Here is a 21,572-nt window from a genome sequence, read left to right as displayed (position 1 = left end):
TAACACGTCTATCCCTTGTGGGGTCGCGAAGTTGCTGGTGCCCATTTCCAGCTGTCAATGGGTGAGAGGTGGGGTACACCCTGGACAGGTTGCCAGTCTATTGCAGGCCAACACAGAGACAAACAACCATTCTTGCACACACTCAGAATTTAGAGAGGCCAATTAGTCATGTTTTGGACTGTACCCAGAGAGAACCCACACATCCACAGGGAGAACATGCAGAAAATGCAAACTCCATGCAGAAAGACCCAGGGCAAGGTTAGGACTTCTGCATGCAGTACCTTTCTTGCTGTAAGGCAACAGCACTACCCACTGCTCTACTGTGCAACCCAAGCACGGATCAATGCATCTTTTTCTCTTCTTTACACACCAGCCTGGAAAGTGAAAAGCGCCCCGTGAAGCAATCAAAAGCCAGAGAGGAGATGGCATCACACAAGCAAACTTCTAGATGACCATTTAGCCTACTGACATCATCATTTACAGCATAGAAAATACTTTCTCACCTCTTTTATCTTGTCTAGAGTGTCACGTCCAGATGCTCTAAGGCGCGCTTCCGCTGGTCCTTCATCCCAGCTGCTGCTAGACTTTATAACAGACTCAATAAGTGTTTACAACATGCTAATGTTTGCCTGGGTTCTTGATCTGATCATGAATCATTTACACTGTCAGATGCTAATGTTCCTCCCATCTGCATGTGCTTTAGCTACTCTGAGGTGTTTGCTGGTACAATCATGCATATTGCATATTTCTCTCAGATTGTTCTGTAAATCGGCTGCTGTATTTCCTGTTTAACTCGAATATTGTATTTTTATCTCAAATGTTGTGTTATCAATAATAGTGCAATAATTAATTTTATTTTCAATTTTTGCCTTTCAGAAAAGTTTAGTTCTATATTGCTTTAGAGCTTAACTATAAGTTATCTTATTACTCATTAGTGATCTAGTGTGTAACTCTGTGTTGCCACCATCACGCCCAAATTTTCCCATTGTGGAACCATAAAGGTATTTCCTCTTATTTCTCTAGACTCACGGTCAGTTTATTTTATCCTTCTGCTGAGAAAAAAACCTTCCATATGTCAGGTCCTTGATTAGATTAATTAAGTAAAATTAGAAGTCAACTTTTGCTGATTTGCTTGTTACTTTTCATCTTCAAAAGATCAACATACAACGTTGTACATTGTTTATGTGTGCAAAATCGTTGGGCACGTTTTAAATTAAGAATTTTTTTAAATAAATTTAGCACAGGAATGGCTTAGGGCGCATGAATAAGTCTAAATGTGATTTACATTTTTCCTCGACTGTTTAATGCAGCAGATTCGTTTGAGTCTTAGACGAATCTGCTGCATTAAACAGTCAAAATCTCCTGACGTTGACCACAGTTCTATTGTGTTTTGGGGATTGTAGTTCATTACTTTGATATCATCCGGGTTGACGGTATTCCGGTTGTTTATAGAACGACATATCCCAGCATTCTCTGCGCACAGCACGTCGACTGAGGCGACGCAGTCGCTCACGCGGACCGTCTCTGGGAGTGCTGAGTCGATCCTGTTCTGAGGCGTCCGGAGCGACATAGAGCAACTGCTTTACTTCATGTGAACCGGGAGCAACACTGAACACACCGCACAGGGAAGGTCCTAACAGCTCAGCGGGACGCTGCTAACATTGGGTTTAAGGGGGACACTCACGAGGACCACGAACTGCGCAACTCCAATCTCACTCAGTCAAAACCCAAGACCCACGATGGACTCGAGAGACACTGCCCCTGATTCCTGGGAACAAGAGGACGATGTGGAGGCCACAGTCGACGGACAGCTTGAAACGGCGTTCACAACCCTGAATGTGAACGCTAAGCCGTTTGTACCCAATGTGAACGCAGCTGAGTTTCCGCCTTTTGCCACGAGAGCGCCCTCGGAGAGCGTCGATGCTGCTGGTGAGCTCCTCTCAGTCACGTTGGCGTTAGCTGCTGCGGCTAACGGCTAGCTATAGCCTGTAGCTTAGCGGCTCTTCAGACACGCGTCGGTTAGAGCGTGATAACCCGGCTGCCCGCTTTACCCCAACGTGTTTTGTGGTACTTTTTGCGCAACCAACCTTTTTATACGTGTTTTGGTTATTGTTATAAAACTGACACAGATTAAGAAACCCCGAACTCAACCGGCATTTGCGTTTTCACCCAACTGGCGGTAAACTGCTAGCTTGTTAGCTAGCTGGTGTGTTACTTACTTAGCTTGTCACTTAGTACCTGGGTCAAAGGCCGTGAAAGCGATAAATGAAACGTTCTAAACATTACTCGGACACATATGAGAGGTGCGGGCATGTCTGTCACCCTGTGATGCCCTATTTTAATTTAACGGCTAATTAGACCGCGGTTTGCCCACTGTGTTTTACGTGACGTGGATTTTCTGACGCATAGTTGGTCAAGAGTGGGATGAATTCGGTGAACGGGGTTGCCAGATCTGACTGACAGTTTCCAGTTCAACATAAATCCATACAAATATAAACCCAGGCCAAATCTCGACGTCTGCTGAACGTCGTGTTAAAAGCATTAGGCTGTTAGACACAATAAGAAACACATGCCATATGCACCCAACTGCACTGAAACACACGTATGTATGTATGTATGTATGTATGTATGTATGTATGTATGTATGTATGTATGTATGTATGTATACAGACAGGCTCACTACAGAGTATGGAATCAGGCAACCAAACAACCAACTTTTCCCAATATAGAGCTAAGCGATACGCCTAAAACCAATATTGTGATATATTGAGCAGTTCACCTCTAACAATAAATGGACTAGATTACTAAACCCCACCCCCGAGGCTACTTCATAGCCAGGTATATCGATGGTATAATTCCCCTAGACAAACACGACTAAATTATCTTAATAGATGCAACTTCCAACTACACATGTTTTCCTAACATTGCATATAGGTTAAAGATTAAGTTATTTACGCTATAGAGCAGCCTCACCTTTATCCATGGGTAACTTGATTAAGATGTGCACATTTACCGACAGCCAGTTGCAGCCTGTGCGCAAAACACTCCACTGGCTAGCATCTATTGAGCTCGGCAGCTTTAACTGTGTTTGTGCTGCTGTCAGACAACCTCCCCGGTACTGGCTGGAAAATATGCTGTCTTGAGCACTTTGGTGTGGCGTTTCCATTCGTTGTTGATAAATTGTACAGTCAGACTAATGTTCGGGTCCATTGTGTGACTGGACCAGAGATCAGATGTGGCTGCAATGTATTTAACAGCGGCTCCTCTTCCTCCTGGAGCAGCTTAACGCCGCCGCTTCAACATTTGAAATGTCCTCCATTTTCTCAACTTCATCATCTTCGCTTCTTTCTTTTTTTTTTTTTCAGACTGGATGGGGTGGAGTCAGGTGACTACAGACTGTACACCTAGTGCAGCGTCTCAAAGGGACATGAACATAGCCTACCTTTACCTATAAAAACAACCGTTCCTTTCTTCTTTTTAAAATACCGCCATGGGCAAAATGACTGTAATTTTACCGTCAATTAACAACTGTTATTGTCGTAGATTTTGGTGTCTGTACATTTTCAGTTTATCGCCAAGGCTTACTGTCATAGCAACCAAAAGAAGGTTAGCCAATATCAACATGAATTGTAAATCGAACTTGCTATAAAACTATGCGGGCTCTCAAACGCTCTCTCTCACACACAGTGTAGACCGATCTAACATTTCCCTTTTACATTCAGCCATGAAACAGAACAAAGTTAGTTGATCCCCTAAAAATGAATTGACAAACAGTTAAGTCAGTCACACACATTTCATACAAACAAAAGTGTGATGTTAAATTTTAGTACTATATCAATCTCTTAATTTGAGAAGGCAATTGCGCTCAGATTTCTGTATCACAATACTTGCAATGATCTATGCGACCGGCAATCTACGATTTTTAGCTCCAAATCAGCTTCCCATTCATTTCTGGATATGTTTTTGTATTTTCCCCACTTTGCTATGATGCTATTTCCTTTTTTTTTCTTTTTTTTCTCCCAGTGTCCTGTCTAGCAATGTGGCCATAAGAATTGTTGTCTTAGTGCCGAAAAGAGCTCAACAGATTTTGCTTTCACAAGTGGAGCTGTCAGCTTTTGACATAGTGATGCGATATCTCAACATTAAGTCTGAACAGTAAAGCCCTTAAGGCCAACTCCCCTCAGTGTAGCTTAGTTGAAGTCTTGACCCCGTTAGGGGCATTTACAATGACTATCACTGATTGATCATGTCAGGCTCAACAGATTCTCTACATTTCAAAATAAATGACCTGATGATGAGTGCAGGGACACAACACTTTATCGAAATGTGGAAATTTTAACTTTTCTACCACATATGTTTTTTGATTGAATTTTCCTATGAACACTTTCTAAAAGCCAGCTAAACTTAGTGAAAAGCAGCTCAAATCTGAGCTATATATCAAAGCTAGCCGAGATTTATTCCAGAGACAGGATCTTGTTGTCGTTGGAAACAAGATCTATAATCATGGGATCTAAATCTCTAGATGGTTTTCATAAGTTGGACATGACTGATGGTCGTTTCCAACCTTTTGTCAGGTTTAGTTTGTTTATTTTATTGTCATTTGTAGCCAACATTTTCTGGTAGGAAATTAAAGTTGTTTGCCAATGCGGGTGGGTGGTGTTCGTATCAGCCACACTTCAGGTTTTCCTCAGAAAACGGGGTAATCCTGGCGGGGTGGGTTGCGTCATGCAGCTCAATGGAGGGGTGCTAGCTGAACGTAGTGAGTTGAGCTAATAACAGCTAGCGCGTTAGCTTATTTACCCCAGGAGGTTTTCTCCCAGACCCGAACTTTTTTATTTATCGTTTTATGTCGCTCTCAAACATCGAGGCGTTTAAAATAAACAAGCAACGCTTAGCTTGGCTGCCCGAATGGCTTCTCACACGGTGGGGGAAATCATGTCCTACTTGCTCTTTTTGACGACCAAGGATCTAAAGTAATTGTCTACGTATAATCAGTTGTAGGGAAATGTTATGACTCCTATTAATATCTACTTATAATATGGAGATATTATGGTTTCATCAGGAGTCATCTTCACTTCAAAAAGAAACGGGCTCCAACAGGGATCACAGTAAAAATAAATCAAAATTGTTTCATTGTCCTCAGGGAAAGAAATGTCTACTAAAATAAAATGTGATTTTTTTTTTTTCTTTTTTTTTTTTTTTCAATTTTTATTATTTAGCGAAATAATTAATTTAAACTCTGAGCACCCAAGAGAGAGGGCAATAGTTAGAGATGCACCGAGAAGGCCAGTGGTCAGAAATGGCCAGTTTGTATTTGATTGGCAGGTCTCGTACTGAAAGCTTTTTCACAAGAATACAGGAGAACTGATCCAGGAATACTTTCTATGTAGGAGAAAAGTCAAATGGTAATGGCTAAGCCAACACCTATGTCTATGCGAGAGGCGGAGTTAAACACTGAAAGACGAGGCCAACTGCATCATTTCTAGAAGGAGAACATAAAGTTGGTAGCAGCAGCCCAGCCGATGCCCCCCCTCCAGGAAGGTGTCACAGCTAAACAGAAGACCAGGTCAGATGTAGCTGCTATAAAGGGAACAAACAGAACACAAAGTAAAAAGATGAAATAATGCTAAATTGGAGAGTAGTAGGAGAATATAAGACGGGTAGGGCAAGTGGTCATTATGTCCTCCAGCAGCATAAGTACAAAGATAGTTCAGCAGGCATGTAGCTTATGAAAAATTCTAAGTTGTCAAGGTAGGTACACCTCGTCCCCTTGGCTGGTGTGTGCTAATAAATGGAAGACAGCTCTTTTAAACCCAGAGAAATTGAGTAAGAAATGACAGAATAGAGAGGAAATACCCTGAGCTGTTGGACACCCGGGCCATGGAAGCTTGTGAGCTCAGTAAAGGGTGGACTTAATGGGCTGCTCCCAGGACAAAAAGAAAATGTTTGGGTGTTGATTTCCGTGGTTCTCATCACAAAAGTTAACATTTACCATTGTTGCTGAAAGAAAGTAGAATAATGCAGTACTTTCAGAAAAATCTAAACAGGACCTTTTTTAAGTTGGGAATGATAAAGTCTCTGTGGATGTGTCAGAAAGCACGGGTATGTCTATAGCTCGTCAGGCTGGGCTTTGTCTGTGCCATGTGCTGCGTACATGTTGTTGTTGCATTCCTCATCGTTGTGACATGAGCAGACTCGTACTGAACCCACAGGATTAGTGGAGCCTACAGTGACAGAACGCTCCGTCATACAGCAGTGCATTCAGGAGAGAAGTTGTCATGTTCAACCACATGTCGCTTTGTCCTTCCATGCAGCCTGGTAAAAACTCATGGCTCCTGCTTTTCCACTGACAGGCTATCAATGGCAAGTTTAGGCTGCTACCAGATCTTTATTGTGGACAGAAACCTTTAAATTTATCTCAGCTTTGGTAGCTTATATCAGCAATTAACACAGTTAGCGTGGTTACCATTACTCAAACAGCGGGCTTCAGGTCTATAGATGACACACTTGTTTTACTGATATGTAAAATGTTAGGCAGCACTTGGAATTCCTTCATGTTCCATGACAGGCAGAGGTAGAAGCTCAGAGAGATAAAACAGGATCTTTTCAGTGCTCCATTCAGCACTTTTTAGGTCTGCTTAAAGTCTTGCTCTCAGACATGTACTGGGTCGTTTTTTTTTTTGTTTTGTTTTTTTTTTGTAATACAGGGCTTCCACTAACCTGACTCATGCCAGACGTATGTTGCTCCGCCTAGCTCCACTCACACACATCTGGGACATCGCCCGTAGAGAGTGATTTCTCCAACCAATTTTATGGTCTGGCCAATCAGGACGCAGGGCTGGAGTTTCATAAATGTGACGTAGTGGAGAAGCGATCGTGAGACTGTTTTGATAGCAATGGCGGCTCACATCGAGGAAGCAAGCGTCAGCATTGATGCTGCTATTTCTTCAGTGTTGTCCAATCTATCTAATATTGTTTCATTAAAAGAACATCAGAGAACAGCTCTGAAGGCTTTTGTTGGTTAAAACCATGTTTTCGCCCTTCTTCCGACCGGATTTGGCAAGTTTTGTTTTCCGGGATGCGCTCTGGAGCGGTTAGCGCCAACCATGTTAGGAAGCCTTTAGTCCTCGATGCGGTCGGCCCGGGATCAACTCCGACCCGCGGCGCTTTGCCGCCTGTCTTCCCCCTCTTCCTGTCAGCTCACTGTCAATAAAACGCCACTAGAGCCACAAACACAAAACACTTTTTTTTTTCCTGCGTCGCTCTCACAGCGTCACGGGTTGGCTTCGGTGTGAATGGTTGAAATAGCACGTCGATAAAGATGACAGACAAGTGGCTTATCCAATCATATGCAAGGATTTTTGATAAGGCCCAGCCTTCAATAAAGGCAATTCCTATGGATCTGTCCCAGATGGATGTGAGTGGAGCTAGGCGGAGCGAACATACATCTGGCATGAGTCAGGTTAGGTTTCCACGGGATCATAAAAAGAATTGTCATTCAATTATCATTTTTTTTAAATGAAGGCCTTAATTGACATTAAAAGTCATATGTGATTATCGGTGGCATTATTTTTTTCTGAAAAAATACATTCATAAAAACAGTTTTATCAGATATATTATATCAGATATAACTGATTCCACGTGTTTGCGCGGAACCAAACACGCTGAACTGCTTCCGGTTTATCGTAAAGCCTTATGTTTTTACGATTCTCAGAAAAGAAGTTTGAGGTGTAGAAAGAGCTAGAGAATGGGAAAATGCAAATTTCAACAAAAGTGGATGGAAAACGAGGAATTCGGGACATGGCTGCAGCCTGTCGACGGTAAAGATGAAGGATTTTGCCATGTTTGTAAAAAAAAAAAAAAAAAAAAAAATGAAGCTTTGCACAATGGGTGTCAATGCTTTACGATCTCACATGAAGTCGGACAGGTAGTGGTGTAGTCCAGGGTATACGCAGGTATACAGCGTATACCTGCGTATTTCTGCCTTTTGTTTGAGCGCGCAGTGAGATAGGCTAATGTGCTTTTGTTTTTCCATTAAAAGGTGTGCAGTAGCATTTGAACCAGCTGCAGACATCTGAGTGAGGACTGACCCATTCAGAGATAAAGAGAATTACAGCCATGATGAAATGAGGGCTTGGAGTGGGGGGATCCATATTTTTGCCTTGAAAGAATAGGTTTTACCTTTGCTTTGTTCCTTAAATGATAAAGATGACTTAACTGAGGTCCTTTTTTGACTGTAAAGTTTAAAATCTCTCTATCTCTCTATCTATCTATCTATCTATCTATCTATCTATCTATCTATCTATCTATCTATCTATCTATCTCAGAGAGTGTCGTGGGTACTTGTTGATGGCATTAAAATAATTTCTAAGGGCATTAAAAAGCATTAAATTAGTTACTCGTTCCTGTACAAACCCTGAAATCGCTTCTTAGAGCTCATCTTAAAGCTATTGTTGGTAAACCTGTTCACAAACATTTTTTATTATACTGGGTAAAATTGTCCTTCCATCCTGAAAGTAGTCAATACATTATGTATTCAGAAAAAGGAGATTAAAAAAATGTATCTGTGGGCGCTGCAGGCCTACAAAAACTGACCAATCCTGGCTCTCGGCACCGAAGGGCAGGGATTGGTCAGAGTTTTGTTCCTGCTGTCATAAATGATTATTTTGGCAGACAAGCACAATTCAACAATGAGCTCAGCATTAGGGGAGGACGAGGCACGAGACCACGGAGATAGCTGTATTTTACATAAGGCTGGAGAGAAGGCCCCATATGGAAGGATGGGGACAGCTGGGTACCGTAGTGTTTTATGCTCCCCAAACAAAGCAAACTTTCTGAGCAAGCAAACCAGAGTCCGGTTAAAGTGGACTAAACAGGGCTGGTGTGAACGTCCCCTTAGAGACAAAGTTAACATCACCGAGGCTACATCCACATGGAGCCCAATACTGCAAAAACACCGAAAAGTGTGAGATAAAGATGAAACGGCATGAAGCCTCCACCAGCTCAGAAGGAAAGGCAAAACTGTTGATCATATAAAATAAATCCCTAGTGATGATAAAACATTAAATAAAACTTGAACATTCACACACTTGAGTCTGTAGTGTGTTTTGGGGCGCAGTCCAACTGTGTTGCAGTAGATTAGCATCAGCAGCTTGTCTTTGTTGTGTGTCTCTTTCTCCGTCAGACACTGGGAGTGTTTCATTATCACCGTAAACATGTGTGGCCTTAAGTCACAGGGAAACGACCTCGAACAAGAAACAGGAACACAGAGGCTAGCTATGACTGTAACACTCACTACACGCTGACGCCTGTGCTGGACATTTCAATAAATGATCGCTAAGCTTCTTTGTGTTAACATGTTAACATGTTTGGAAAGCTTGTTTCTGCAATGTAAGACTTAGTAAATCTGGATATTAATGCAAAGAATTAACATTGAGCACTGAAAGAAAAGAGCAACAGGGGTTTCCGCTACGTGCAACTGATGGTGGCGCACCGCCACGGTAAAATAAGTGTTGCCCATTTAGCGTCATTGTTACATTTAGCGACTTTTCACACCCCTCAAGCAATTTTCTTTCAAAAAGCTACTAGCAACAACCGACTTTTTTTGTATTAATGGCAACTTCATTGAAAGCACCGGCTCCCTCGTCACGTAAATGTATTTTTTTAAAGTAGTCTGTTCTTTCACTGAACCTTGCACTAAAATAAATCCCCGAATTGGATTCGCACTCAGCTTCAATCACTTATTCACCTCGGTGACTTTGTGTGCCTCTGTTTGGTGCAGTTTTTATGTAGCGTGGATTCAGGCCTTTATTTATTAAAATAAAGGTCATTTTTGGTTCCAAACACATTTAAGCACTATTTTCAAAAACTTTTTGGTCTTGGCCAAAGCAGTCCTACAGCCTGGGTCACAAATATATGAACAAACATGGATGATGTCTATCAAGGTTGCTTGATAGACATGTAATGTTTGCCTAGCCCTGGTATGTAAATGTCATATCGTTAGACTACAAATTTGGCATTAACTGAGATTTGGCAAAAACCGTCAGCTTAATCTGTGATCTTTTTGCTTTCATTTAATTTACACCCAGTCTGGGTTTTATTTGAGTCACCAGCTTTTAAAGGAATCATTTCTGAAAATCTAACCTAGCTGTTTCTTCCCAAATCAGATCAGGACCAGTTCAACTTTATTCTTTGGGTTCAGCTGCTGTTTGCTAAACGTTGCTGAAAGTGAATCTCAAGAGTCACGTATTGAAGAATTGACCTTTTTAATATTCAGTAATACTCAATAATACTTTGTGTTGGTAAAGTGCCTGTGGAGAACGGCGACACAGAGATGACGGCGGAGGAGCCATGGGACCAGAAAGATGAAGAACCAACTGAGGAGGAGCCGGGAGGCGGCGACCGAGGACCAGGGGAGACGGCTACACCGGAGGATCCGGCTCCTGAAATGATGGAGGAGGAGGAGGAAGTGTTGGTGCCAAAGGTTCCGCCTGTACAGCCGGATGCCCCCAAGAAGGAACACATCAATGTTGTGTTCATTGGACACGTAGGTCAGTGCTGATACCGTCTGTTGCATGTTCTGTTTGTGGAGGATGCCGTTATCTACAGAGATTGGGAAGAAAGGGCTACAATGAAGTCAGTGTTTTGTTGCTGAGCTCAAGCTCAGCCCACTATAATCAGTTCTAATGTGTGTCTGGCAGTAGATAAGACAATATAGGCAACACCCTGTATGTTTCGTTTAGCTGCCAGGAAAAGCTCTTATTAGGACAGCACCAAACATCACTATTCATCAGTGTCACTGTAAACCATATACTCATCACTCATCCTTTACTGTAAAAAATGCTAATTAAGCCCTGGTGCATCTCAGGTGCATCTCAAAAGTTTGAGATGCAGATAATGAAAAGCCAAAGTGTTTAAAAACGTGAATGTTACATAAAATCAATGAAAAAACAGTATGTTCTAATTCATAAATCTTAAATCCCATGTTATGGTGCACACAGTTATTTGAAAGACTACTGATTGGCCAGATGTCTTAGAGACGGTCACCAACGCTCTCCACAGGAAAGGAAGTACAAAAGATCATTGTTAAAGCATCTGGCTTTTCAGAGGGCTGTTTCCCAGCATGCCTGCAGAAAGTTGAATGGAAGGACAAAGCATGATGGATAAACGTGCACTAGCTACAGGCATAACAGAAGCCTTGAGATGATTTTCTAACAAAATCCACTCAAGAACTTGGGGGAGCTTCCCAAGGAGACGACTGAGGCTAAAGTTGGAGCATCAAGAACCGCTACGCACAGACGAATCCTACACATGGGATACAGGTGTCTTGTTTAGGGTAAGGACAGAAGCAACTGCAGGTCTCATTTATAAAACATTGCGTCAAATCCATACTAAAAGTGTACGTACACAAAAAAACACCAGCACTCAGAGTGCCATGTCCTCTGCTGGTTCTGGTCCACTGGGTTTTCTGAAGTCTAAAGTCAAGCAGCCATCTACCAAAAGCTTTTAGAGCCTCTCATGTTTCCTCCTGCTGACAAGCTGTATGGAGATGCTGATTTCATGTTCAATCAGAACTTAGTAGCAGCCCACACTGCCAAAGGTACCAAAGGCTCAGTGATCATGATGGTACTGTACTCCATTGACAAGCAAACTGGCCCGACATGGACACCACAGAGAATCTGTAGAGTATCATCAAGAGGAAGATGAGAGACCAGAACCAACGATGCAGATGACCTGAAGGCAGCTATCAAAGCAACACCTCAGAGAACCACAGGCTGACCACCTCCATGCTGCGCTGCACTGATGCAGTAATCCTCTCTAAAAGAGAATCAACAACCTACTGTGGAGATGGAGTTTTAAGAAGCCTGTTTAAAATGTCCTTTTTCTGGGCAGAACCGGTGGCGCAGCAGGTAGCGTGACCCATGTACGAAGGCTTTAGTCCTGGACTCGGTCGACCCGGGTTCGACTCCGAGCCGCGGTTCTTTGCCGCATGTCTCTCCCTCTTCCATCCCTTTCCTGTCAGCCTACTGTGTTAAAAAGCGAGCCACTAGAGCCGTGAAAAATCTCCAAAAAAAATACATTTATGTTATATTCAAATTTTCTGAATTACAGTTTTTTTGGATTTTCATTCAGTAGCAGTCATCAAATCACAGGAAAGTAAAGTCTCAAAGTCTTTCACTCTTCTGTGGGGAATCTGCGTTTCATGTTCCGAAATGAGTGACAAGAAATGTTGAACTTTTTAATGATGGTTTAACTTTTGGGGATGTGCCTGAATGTTGTTGCTGACTGGGCAGTTTGGTATGAGATGGTCACAGTAGCAGTGAGTAAAAATACCACAGGATCCTATTTCTACAGAACCAGTGTTTCCACTAGGAATGTTGTCTGGGGGCGAACCTACACCAGCACTGAAAGGACACATGGCTTTCATGTCTCTTAGAGCTACAGTAGGGAGTTCTGAGAAAACTGCACCTTCCAGCCCCCCCTGCTCTCTGCAGTGCTGCTCCGATGTTCACCTGTCTTTGTTGTCTGACCAGCTGCCACTCCAGAGATCGGCAGCTTTCCTGTAAAGCAGCTTGTTTCTCCGTCCAGCTGCAGCCCACCGGCAATCGTGAGCCTTTATGGCAGCACTGTGTGTGGGGGGGGGGTGAGCAGCAAGCACACAACAGTGGTTGGCACTGCTAACAACCAATCAGAGTCAGACATTCCTCCTGTTACCTTTATCATGGATTGAAATGATCGAAACTATAAACACCCTTTAAACTTTCAGGCAGTTTTCAAACGCTCATCCCTCTTTATGACATTCTCCTCTTTAGCCATTAATGTGACACAGCAAACTGCTGATTTTGGCTTCTCACTCAGGCTCATGTAGTCAGACTTTCATCAAGTCATGAGGTGCTGCTGCCAAATTCATCTTTCATATTCAGAGAAATATGTAGTCACTTTCTATAACGAGAGAAGACTTTGATCAATGACACTTACTACAGAATCTCATTAAAAGAACCCTAAACCTCTGCAACAGTGTTATGGAAAACTATGAACTCCCTTTTTAAGGTCGTGATCAGTAACCGGGTCATGTGTGAGACAGGTCAGTGGTGTGTTTCTCTGATCAACACCTGCTTGTCTCCAGCATACAGAGCTTTAAAGTCCAGATCTGCAACAATTTACTGGAAGGAATATTGGCTGGTTTAATGTTTTATTCAGATCCTCCAGAGGCTGCATTATGTTTTAGTAAATCAACTGTTGATGTTTGAGGAGTCTAAAGTTGTTTTTTGTGGCTTTTCCCAGATGCTGGAAAGTCCACTATTGGAGGACAAATCATGTGAGTAGTTGTCTGCATTACAGGAGAGCCGTTCCAGGTAGAACATCAGGGATGAACTGCGACTCTCCTTCTGTCTCAAACAGGTATCTAACAGGCATGGTGGACAAGAGGACCTTAGAGAAGTATGAGAGGGAGGCCAAGGAGAAGAACAGAGAAACCTGGTGAGTGGACCGCTTACTTACAGGTGGTCTTTGTCTGCTCTGTCATCAGAAATGTTCCTAACCACTTTTGTTTTATCAGGGGCTTGGTCTGTTTTTATTGAGGCAAATATAGCCCATGGTGAAGGTGTTGTGTAAAGGGCAAACCTTTGAAAGTCAAGGATCCTCCACTTGTTTGTCTTCAGGTATCTGTCTTGGGCTTTGGACACCAATCAAGAGGAGAGGGACAAGGGGAAGACTGTGGAGGTGGGCCGGGCATACTTTGAGACGGACAAAAAGCACTTTACTATCTTAGATGCTCCAGGCCACAAAAGCTTTGTGCCCAACATGATTGGCGGTGCGTCGCAGGCTGACCTGGCTGTCCTGGTGAGTAAAAGCATTCGAACTGAACCAATAGATCTGTTTAAGAACGAGCAGCTATGTCCACATGATCAGGGAGCTGCAGCACAGAAACGATCCCGTCAATAAAACCCAGACCGGACTGATAGGTTATGTTAAAGATCAAGCCACGAGTCTTTATTCAATGTATTTCACCTTTTTTAAACCGAGCACCTTGATTTTGTGTCTTCAGCTGACAAGACTACAAACTGTTCCCACAGGTAATCTCTGCCAGAAAAGGCGAGTTTGAAACGGGTTTTGAGAAGGGTGGACAGACGCGGGAGCATGCCATGCTGGCTAAAACAGCCGGTGTCAAGCACCTGATAGTTCTGGTGAATAAGATGGATGACCCTACAGTCAACTGGAGTCTAGAGAGGTGGGTGCAATACATTTAGCTTTCCCTTCTCAACCTTCCACTAATATCCCACAATACAGCCAGCTTCTGTCACACTCCAGCTTTCTTTTATTTATCCATCTTTTTATATTTCTGTGTCTCTATCATGTATTTTTATACGTTATATTTTAAAGGCTACCTGCCTTCCTTCCTACTTCTTGATTGAATGAAAATCTCTTTAAAGCTGGATCTGCCAGAGTTTAGATAAACATAGTGCTGCTTCTTTTCTGCAGGGCTGCAAAAGTTTTACTTCCACTTAACTTTCCATTAATATCCCAGAATACAGCTTTATATGAGCAGCTGGCTTCTGTCTCTGTCCATCTTTCTCTTGTTTATGGTTTAATAAAAATCTCTAGATCTGTGAGAGTTTAGAAGAATTTTTGGCGTAACTTTATTCAACTTTTTCTAATCCATTCATGAGGTCTGTGTAGCAACAAAATGTGTTTGGCAAGAATAAAGGGAGGGGCTTGTTGGCAGGGAAGATTGCCCACTCCTTTAGGATAAAGTAAGAGAAACATTTAAATCAAGAGACATCATTCATCCCAGTCTGTGACAGATTCAATAGACTGGTGAACACTAGCTATGTTTACATGCAGAAAATGTCAAAATCAGATTGAAATGTGTTCTGATTAAAAACCAGAAACTAATTGTACCGTTTATATGGGCACACAATCAATTAGTCCGATCATAATGTGTGTGTATTTGCTCCTGGTTTTATTCAGAATAGAACCACTCTGACATGCGCAGTTAGCAAGTTCCCCTAAAAATAAAGACACAGAAGAAGGAGAACAACTTCGTCTTTGCTGAACTAAAAGCCGTAAACAAAACAGTAGTCTAAAAGTTTTTGTCTTCCAAGCTTCCAGGCTGGATTTGCCCCAGGTTCTAATTACGGTTCAACCGTTTCTGAATAAATTAGAATTTTCAGCTCTTTTAATGTTTTGAATTGAAAGGCTCTATCAGGAACACAGTTTCTTCTCCCAGCGTATTTCTGCCACTCATCAAGGCAGAAATGCGTCATGTTTACGTTGGGCACACATGCGTACCCGGGTCAGTTTGTCATATTCAGAATAACTTGATCCTGACAAGCGTTAGCATGCAGGTTGATCAGATTATCAATCTTCATAAACCACCCCTCTCATTGGGATTACAGCTTCATTCCAGTTGATCTTAATCTGATCACCATATTCCAGTTGGCTTGTTTACATGATGCATTCTTATTCCAGTCGCCCTTTATACAGATTATTTTTGTCAATGTAAATGTAGCTAATGTGAACTTAAAGCCCAGATCTCAACATGCAGTCCTTTTTGAATGAATTTGATATTTCTGACTAGAGTAGGATGGTGACGTGTTGAACTGTCAGTCCTCGTGTTTTCTCTGAAGGAAGATGCTGATGTGGGATTAAATATATGGGCTTACAGTAAGTGTTACCAAGGAGACGCAAGCAGCTCTGCAGCCAGAGCTGGAGATGGATCAACACGCTCTCTCTCTCATCGATGTCGTTATGGACCTTTGCTAGTCTCCAAACTGATCCTGGAACGTTGGGAGCAGGGGTCTCTCCAAAATGTAGTTCCTTTCACTGGAACTAGGGGGCCAAGCCCAGCTCCAGAAAAACACTCCCACACCAGAACTTCCCCTCCAGACATTATACACAATATAGTGAGAGATGTCCCGTTCTCTATCTTGGCGAGGCGGACGCCTCGCCAAGATAGAGAACGGGAAACACTGCGGTAGGACTAATTTACTCTGACTGGGTTCTAGACGGCCCAACCCAGTAAATGCTAGAGCAGCAGGTGTACCAGAAACCAGAGGCTAACCTCTGCTGAAGCTTGGCTTTGCTCTCTGTGCTCCATTTTCAAAACCAACTGAAAAGCATCTGGTTCTGCCAGGCTTTGCTGTCATGAAGACTTTGTGTTTTTGTCCTTGTTTCTATACGTTGTATAACTTGGATGTAGCTTATGTTGTACTGCGCTTTGTGAAAGGAGCTTTAATAATAAGCTTTCATTGTTCACTTGCTCACTTCCCAAATCAACATCCTGTTGAGGTGAAGATATTTACCACTTTGGTTCCTATCTTCCTGTTTTGTGAACGGATAGGTACGAAGAGTGCAAAGAGAAACTAGTGCCATTCCTGAAGAAAGTGGGCTTCAACCCGAAGAAAGACATTCACTTCATGCCGTGTTCTGGACTCACAGGAGCCAACCTGAAGGAAGCCACTGACATGTGCCCCTGGTATACGTAAGTGCATTAGTGTCCTTTAGTTCAGCACTCTTCCCAGTCATAGTCCAGAGTTCGTCTGCTAACTTTCCTTCTGTTTGGCGTTACAGAGGTTTGCCCTTCATTCCACACCTGGATAGTTTGCCAAATTTCAACAGATCAAGTGACGGCCCTGTCAGATTGCCCATCGTAGACAAATACAAGGTGAGACTGTTTTAAGCACTTCATTGATAAAACCTGCATCCTGAATAGGGCTGTTTTTCATTGAAACACACAGTAACGATAGTTTAGTGGGACTGTTATTAGCAAACGGGCTGAACATGAGCGTGCTGTCTGGTGAACATTGACTGTCAGCATACAGTTTGCTTTAAACTAGGTTTTATGGAATTTGTTTACGTTATGAAGAAAACCAGTTTTGTGGAGGAGGAGGAAGATGTTCTGGTTTTCCTGGATACCAAGATCAACATTATCGCTGTTTCTCCTCAGGACATGGGGACCGTGATTCTGGGCAAGCTGGAGTCTGGCTCCATCAGTAAAGCACAGCAGCTGGTGATGATGCCCAACAGGGTAAGGCTGCATCAACTACATCTACAGATCTCAGTTTAATGGCTGGTTTGCAACCTGGGATGATTTTAAAGCCAATAATCCTATTTCTAAATGGAATTAAAAGCCTGTTTTTTTTCAGCATGCTTCCATGAGCAGCTTCAAGTTAAATTGGGAGCAGAGGTGATGTCACACTGCAGTCTCCATCAAACACGGTTTAACTGCCTTAAAACAATGATAAACTATTAACATCAGTTTCTGCTTCCTGAAAACTCATAACTGAAATTTCTAAGAACAAAATCAGCAAATTCTATAATATGTTTAAATCTAAAACGGAAGCAAAACGGCACTGCAAAAAGGAAATAAGTCAAATGTTCTTGAAATGACATTTACCCTTGCTTTGAGCAGGTGAATAAAATGATCTGCCAATAGAATAAGATTTTTGCACTTAGGAACAACTCATGTCCATCTTATTCCAAGTGCAGTATATCCAATCTTATTTTAAGGGTAAAAATACTAATTGCATTTTCAGATAATCTTGTTTTCCTGCTCAAATTAAGGACAAATCACTCACCTCAAGAAAATTGTAGTTCCTTTTTGTTCCCTTTTTACAGAGAAAGCAGCTTTGTTGTAACTCAGCTGCTGTCTGCAGTCACGTTGACTTTGCACAAAAAGCAAGTGTTATGTACTGTAATGTATCATGATGGGAGCATATGGGCTGACTGGGAGAAATGTCTGTCAAATTGATTAGTTTAGCTTTAAGCCCTGATCTGATATCTATACAAGGAAAGCTAAATAATTGGGGTCCCAAAGCACGGACTTTGCAGCAATCCCTCATACTTGGCGTGCATGTGGCTACAGGGAAAGTAAAAGGACTTTGTTCTTTTTACCAACATTAGCCTCCACCAGAATGTGGCCCGGTGTGCACGGCCATCAGGTACACTGGATAAATGGAAAAACACAGGACTGATCCAGCAGTACGTTATGCTGAAGAGTGGCAGTAATGGCTTCTTTTGTGAGAAACACACAACCTCTGAGCTAGAGCTAAAATCTGTCTAGTCAGACACATTTAGTTACAGAACATTAGCCGCAGCAACAGCTACATAAGTTTCATCGTCTCAGAGAGAATCTGGGTCAGACACTGAGACTGAGAAGTGTTTCATCTATAGGGGAGCAAGACGTTGTTGGCAGCAGGAGCTCAGCCCATGCTGCCCTGCTATTGTCGTTTTTGTTTTTCTACGGTTAGATAAATCAAAGTTTTATCAGGAATAAATGGTTCTTCTGCCCTCCTGTTCATCTACACCATTAGACCACTGTTTTAAGCTGGAAAGCATTCATCGTTGCGTGGCACCACTTGTGTGACTCCCTGTTTCTGGCTCTGCTCTCTTCACGCAGCATGTGGTGGAGGTATTGAGTCTCCTATCAGATGATGTGGAGACAGACGATGCGGGACCAGGTGAAAACCTCAAGCTGCGACTGAAGGGAATCGAGGAGGAGGAGATCCTGCCTGGCTTTATTCTCTGTAATTCTGACAACCTGTGTCATTCAGGGCGCACCTTCGACGCCCAGGTATGGCCACCCATGGGTGCTTCACATCAGTATGGAGGGGAGGGGGTGGGATGTTGCCTCTACTCATCACTTCTTCTTTTCTCCACAGATTGTCATCATTGAACACAAATCTATCATCTGTCCAGGTTACAACGCGGTCCTTCACATTCACACATGCATTGAAGAAGTGCAAATTACGGTAAGATTGTGAGTTGGATCACTATGCTCCTGCTCTACAGCCTGACCTGCCTGCTAACATCTGTTTCCTGTGCAGGCCTTAATCTGTCTAGTGGACAAAAAGTCAGGAGAAAAGAGTAAGACGCGGCCCCGATTTGTCAAACAGGACCAGGTCTGCATCGCCCGTTTGCGTACAGCAGGAACCATTTGCCTCGAGACTTTTAAAGATTTTCCTCAGATGGGACGATTTACCTTACGAGATGAAGGTAAGACGCCTCCTCCTGGACTGGGGTGGGCCCACATTTAGTCTAAAAGACACATATAGCTTACGCGTTTTCCAATACGTCACATTGCTCTGGGAACTGATGTATTTTGTTGGGAGTTTAAACTTAAACTAAGTTTGTATTCTGATGACCATAAATGTCTTTCAGCCGCTGGCTAGAAGAGCAATCTAATCACTCAGTGGTCGACCAGTGAGTCATTTAGGTTACATCCAGACTGAGCCGAGTGCCGTCTGCACAGAAACATTTGTGCCTAAAGGCATTGTGATACCTGGCCAGCCAGTTCTAGGTTGTGAGTGTTCACACAGAGCCGCGGTGGGGTTGTTGCAACATCTGGATGCACCCCCCCTGTCCAGCACACAGCTTTGTCCCATAGAGACAAACTCGGCTTTGTGTGGATGGGGCCTTAATCTCTGCTCTGCCAAAGTTTAACATTAGAAATTAAATTAAGGAACAACAATTGTATTTCTGTTTTTAGATTTGATATATTTTATCCAATGGGACATTCAGTTTTTATGAAAAAACTCCACGCTCAAAAACACACGGTGTCAAAAACTGACACCATGTGTTATGAAACTGGTAAATCTAGCATTTTGGAAATAACTGACATTTTAAAATGTTGGTCAGTTCTTTAGCATTTTCAGTTTAAATTATTAAGAGCAATGGTGGACGGTCTGAAGAGCTGCAGGTTTGTGGTAGTGGGTGTAAAAGCTTAACGGCAATGAAAGGCAATGCTTCTGGTGTCAGCAAAGACTAAAGATATTAAAATAACGGTAGACGGTTAAAGTGTCCGCACTGACAAATGAAGAATGAAAGCAAGAAGGTGATGGTTTGGTTTGTGTGCATTTTCAGGCAAGACCATCGCCATCGGTAAGGTTCTGAAGCTGGTGGCTGAGCGGGACTGAAGAGGACGGGGCTGTCCTGAGTCTCTGTGAGAAGGATCTGGCAGAATTCAGTCGCAAACTGCCTCTTCTGTCTTCAGCGGTGAACACACCTCCCTGTCACGCCCCCTTTGTGCGTGTTGAAGATCAGCTTTGGAAAAATCAACTCGTGAAAAAGAAACCTGTTTTTAAAGAAAAGACAAAGAATGATTTCCACAGGAGTCAGCTTTCTCATATTGAGAGCTCTGTTATGCCATTATGGGTTAGCCCCTCCTCCCAGCTCCCCATTCCTATTACAATACAGGAGGGTTTTTTTTCCTTTCAGTTTTTATTTCCTCGCTGTCATAGACGACTCTCAGATGGCAGAACTTCTACCCAGAAACACACATGGACCAGGATGTACTAAGAAATTCTTTGAAAGAACTTGACCATTTGAAAGCTGAAGTGTATCTTGGTTGTATGTCTCCCTTTGCTTTTACCCAGTTTTGGTTTCTCATGAGGCGTTCTGGCTGTGGACTTGAACGTTGATCAAATGTTATTAAAGCAACCAAAAGTTCCAATAAAACAGTGATTGGGAAAATGAAGTGTTTGTCCGAGCTCACTCCAGTAGGCTGCTGCCTGTCACCTTCTAGTGTTGATCAGCTTTTAGACGAGGTCAGACTGCTGCCTGTCATTATTAAACACAAGGTTTAGTTAGAAAGAAATCATCAGCCACTTTAACCATTTAACGCACAGGAATGGCTACATTTAAAGGTTTTCTTTGATCTATGCCATATTGTCAGCCGTACACTGCCACCTACTGGCCCAACTGAGAGGTTAAAGTATCTGCATGATGGTTAATGTATTCGTCTGTTAAAGAAGACATGAAGAAAGCTGTTTTCCTGAGTGGTTGCAGCTGCAGAATCTGCCCCGGTGGAAACGATACACTTAATATAGAGCTGTATGTTTTTGGTGCCGACCATGCACACCAGCAGACGGGCTCTCTGTCCTGCTCAGTAATTGGCTCTGTGTGGGCAGCACTTATTTCATGATGTCCTAGAGCCGCTGTAACATGCAACCCTAGCTCAACATTACTGTTACAGTTTACCTATGGCTCTGGCTTATTCCATCAGGTGGGTTTATTGTAGGAATGGCCCCAGTTTTAAGAATTAAGCTCCAGGACAATCCACTTGGCTACAGACAAGCAGTCATCAGTGGTGTGAAGGTAAAAGACACAAGCTAGTGTACTCCCAAAAATAAAATCCTACCACTTCTTTAGGAAGCCTGAACAAAGTCTGAGACCTCTTAGTCAAAAACTCATTTTCACAACTTATCTGTAGCTAAAAGAAGAGTTGCTGACAGATAAGGTGCTAAAAGAGCCCCTTTGAACTTAGGAGAAATGATTGTGCTCTGCCTCATGTCGCTGGTCAGAACGTGGCCATGTTTACTGGGCAGGAGCTTCAAGGTAGATATTTCCAGGAGGGGGTGGGTAATTACCGCTCTACCTAGATCAGTCATGGCCGCTCATTTTCTAGGCCAGAGGAATTCAAGATTACACAATCATCCATGAATCAAGTAAAAATACCACTATAGCCATGTTTTATATAAAGGAATACCATTATAACATGGTTATTAACTCAGGTTTATTCTGTATGATATGGTCCCTTTTAAGTAGTTTTTAAATGTTCTTTATAAATAATT

The 21,572-nt window shown here is 42.6% G+C and overlaps 1 protein-coding gene across 1 annotated transcript; it reads left to right on the top strand.

Annotated features, from left to right (window-relative positions):
- Positions 1-1,490: 1,490 nt before the first annotated feature.
- Positions 1,491-20,476, top strand: gspt1l (G1 to S phase transition 1, like). The gene is made up of 13 exons (XM_012879555.3): positions 1,491-1,929; positions 10,308-10,550; positions 13,285-13,318; positions 13,402-13,479; positions 13,662-13,842; positions 14,076-14,230; positions 16,343-16,483; positions 16,573-16,666; positions 16,949-17,029; positions 18,401-18,574; positions 18,663-18,752; positions 18,828-18,996; positions 19,864-20,476. Exons 1-13 carry the CDS (start codon positions 1,740-1,742, stop codon positions 19,914-19,916), a joined length of 1,683 nt encoding a protein of 560 aa, XP_012735009.2. The 5' UTR covers positions 1,491-1,739; the 3' UTR covers positions 19,917-20,476.
- Positions 20,477-21,572: the final 1,096 nt, after the last annotated feature.

This window comes from Fundulus heteroclitus, chromosome 16 (assembly GCF_011125445.2).
Source record: "Fundulus heteroclitus isolate FHET01 chromosome 16, MU-UCD_Fhet_4.1, whole genome shotgun sequence".
Taxonomy (NCBI): domain Eukaryota; kingdom Metazoa; phylum Chordata; class Actinopteri; order Cyprinodontiformes; family Fundulidae; genus Fundulus; species Fundulus heteroclitus.
Note: the sequence above shows the minus strand (reverse complement) of the source record. Positions and strands in the feature narration are given on the sequence as shown.

Excerpts from the sequence above, each read along its gene's own strand:
- gspt1l (XM_012879555.3), top strand. The coding sequence starts at position 1,740 with ATGGACTCGAGAGACACTGCCCCTGATTCCTGGGAACAAGAGGACGAT. Across the intron at positions 1,930-10,307 it reads GGAGAGCGTCGATGCTGCTG|TGCCTGTGGAGAACGGCGAC; the intron begins GTGAGCTCCTCT and ends GTGTTGGTAAAG. Across the intron at positions 16,484-16,572 it reads GACATGTGCCCCTGGTATAC|AGGTTTGCCCTTCATTCCAC; the intron begins GTAAGTGCATTA and ends TTGGCGTTACAG.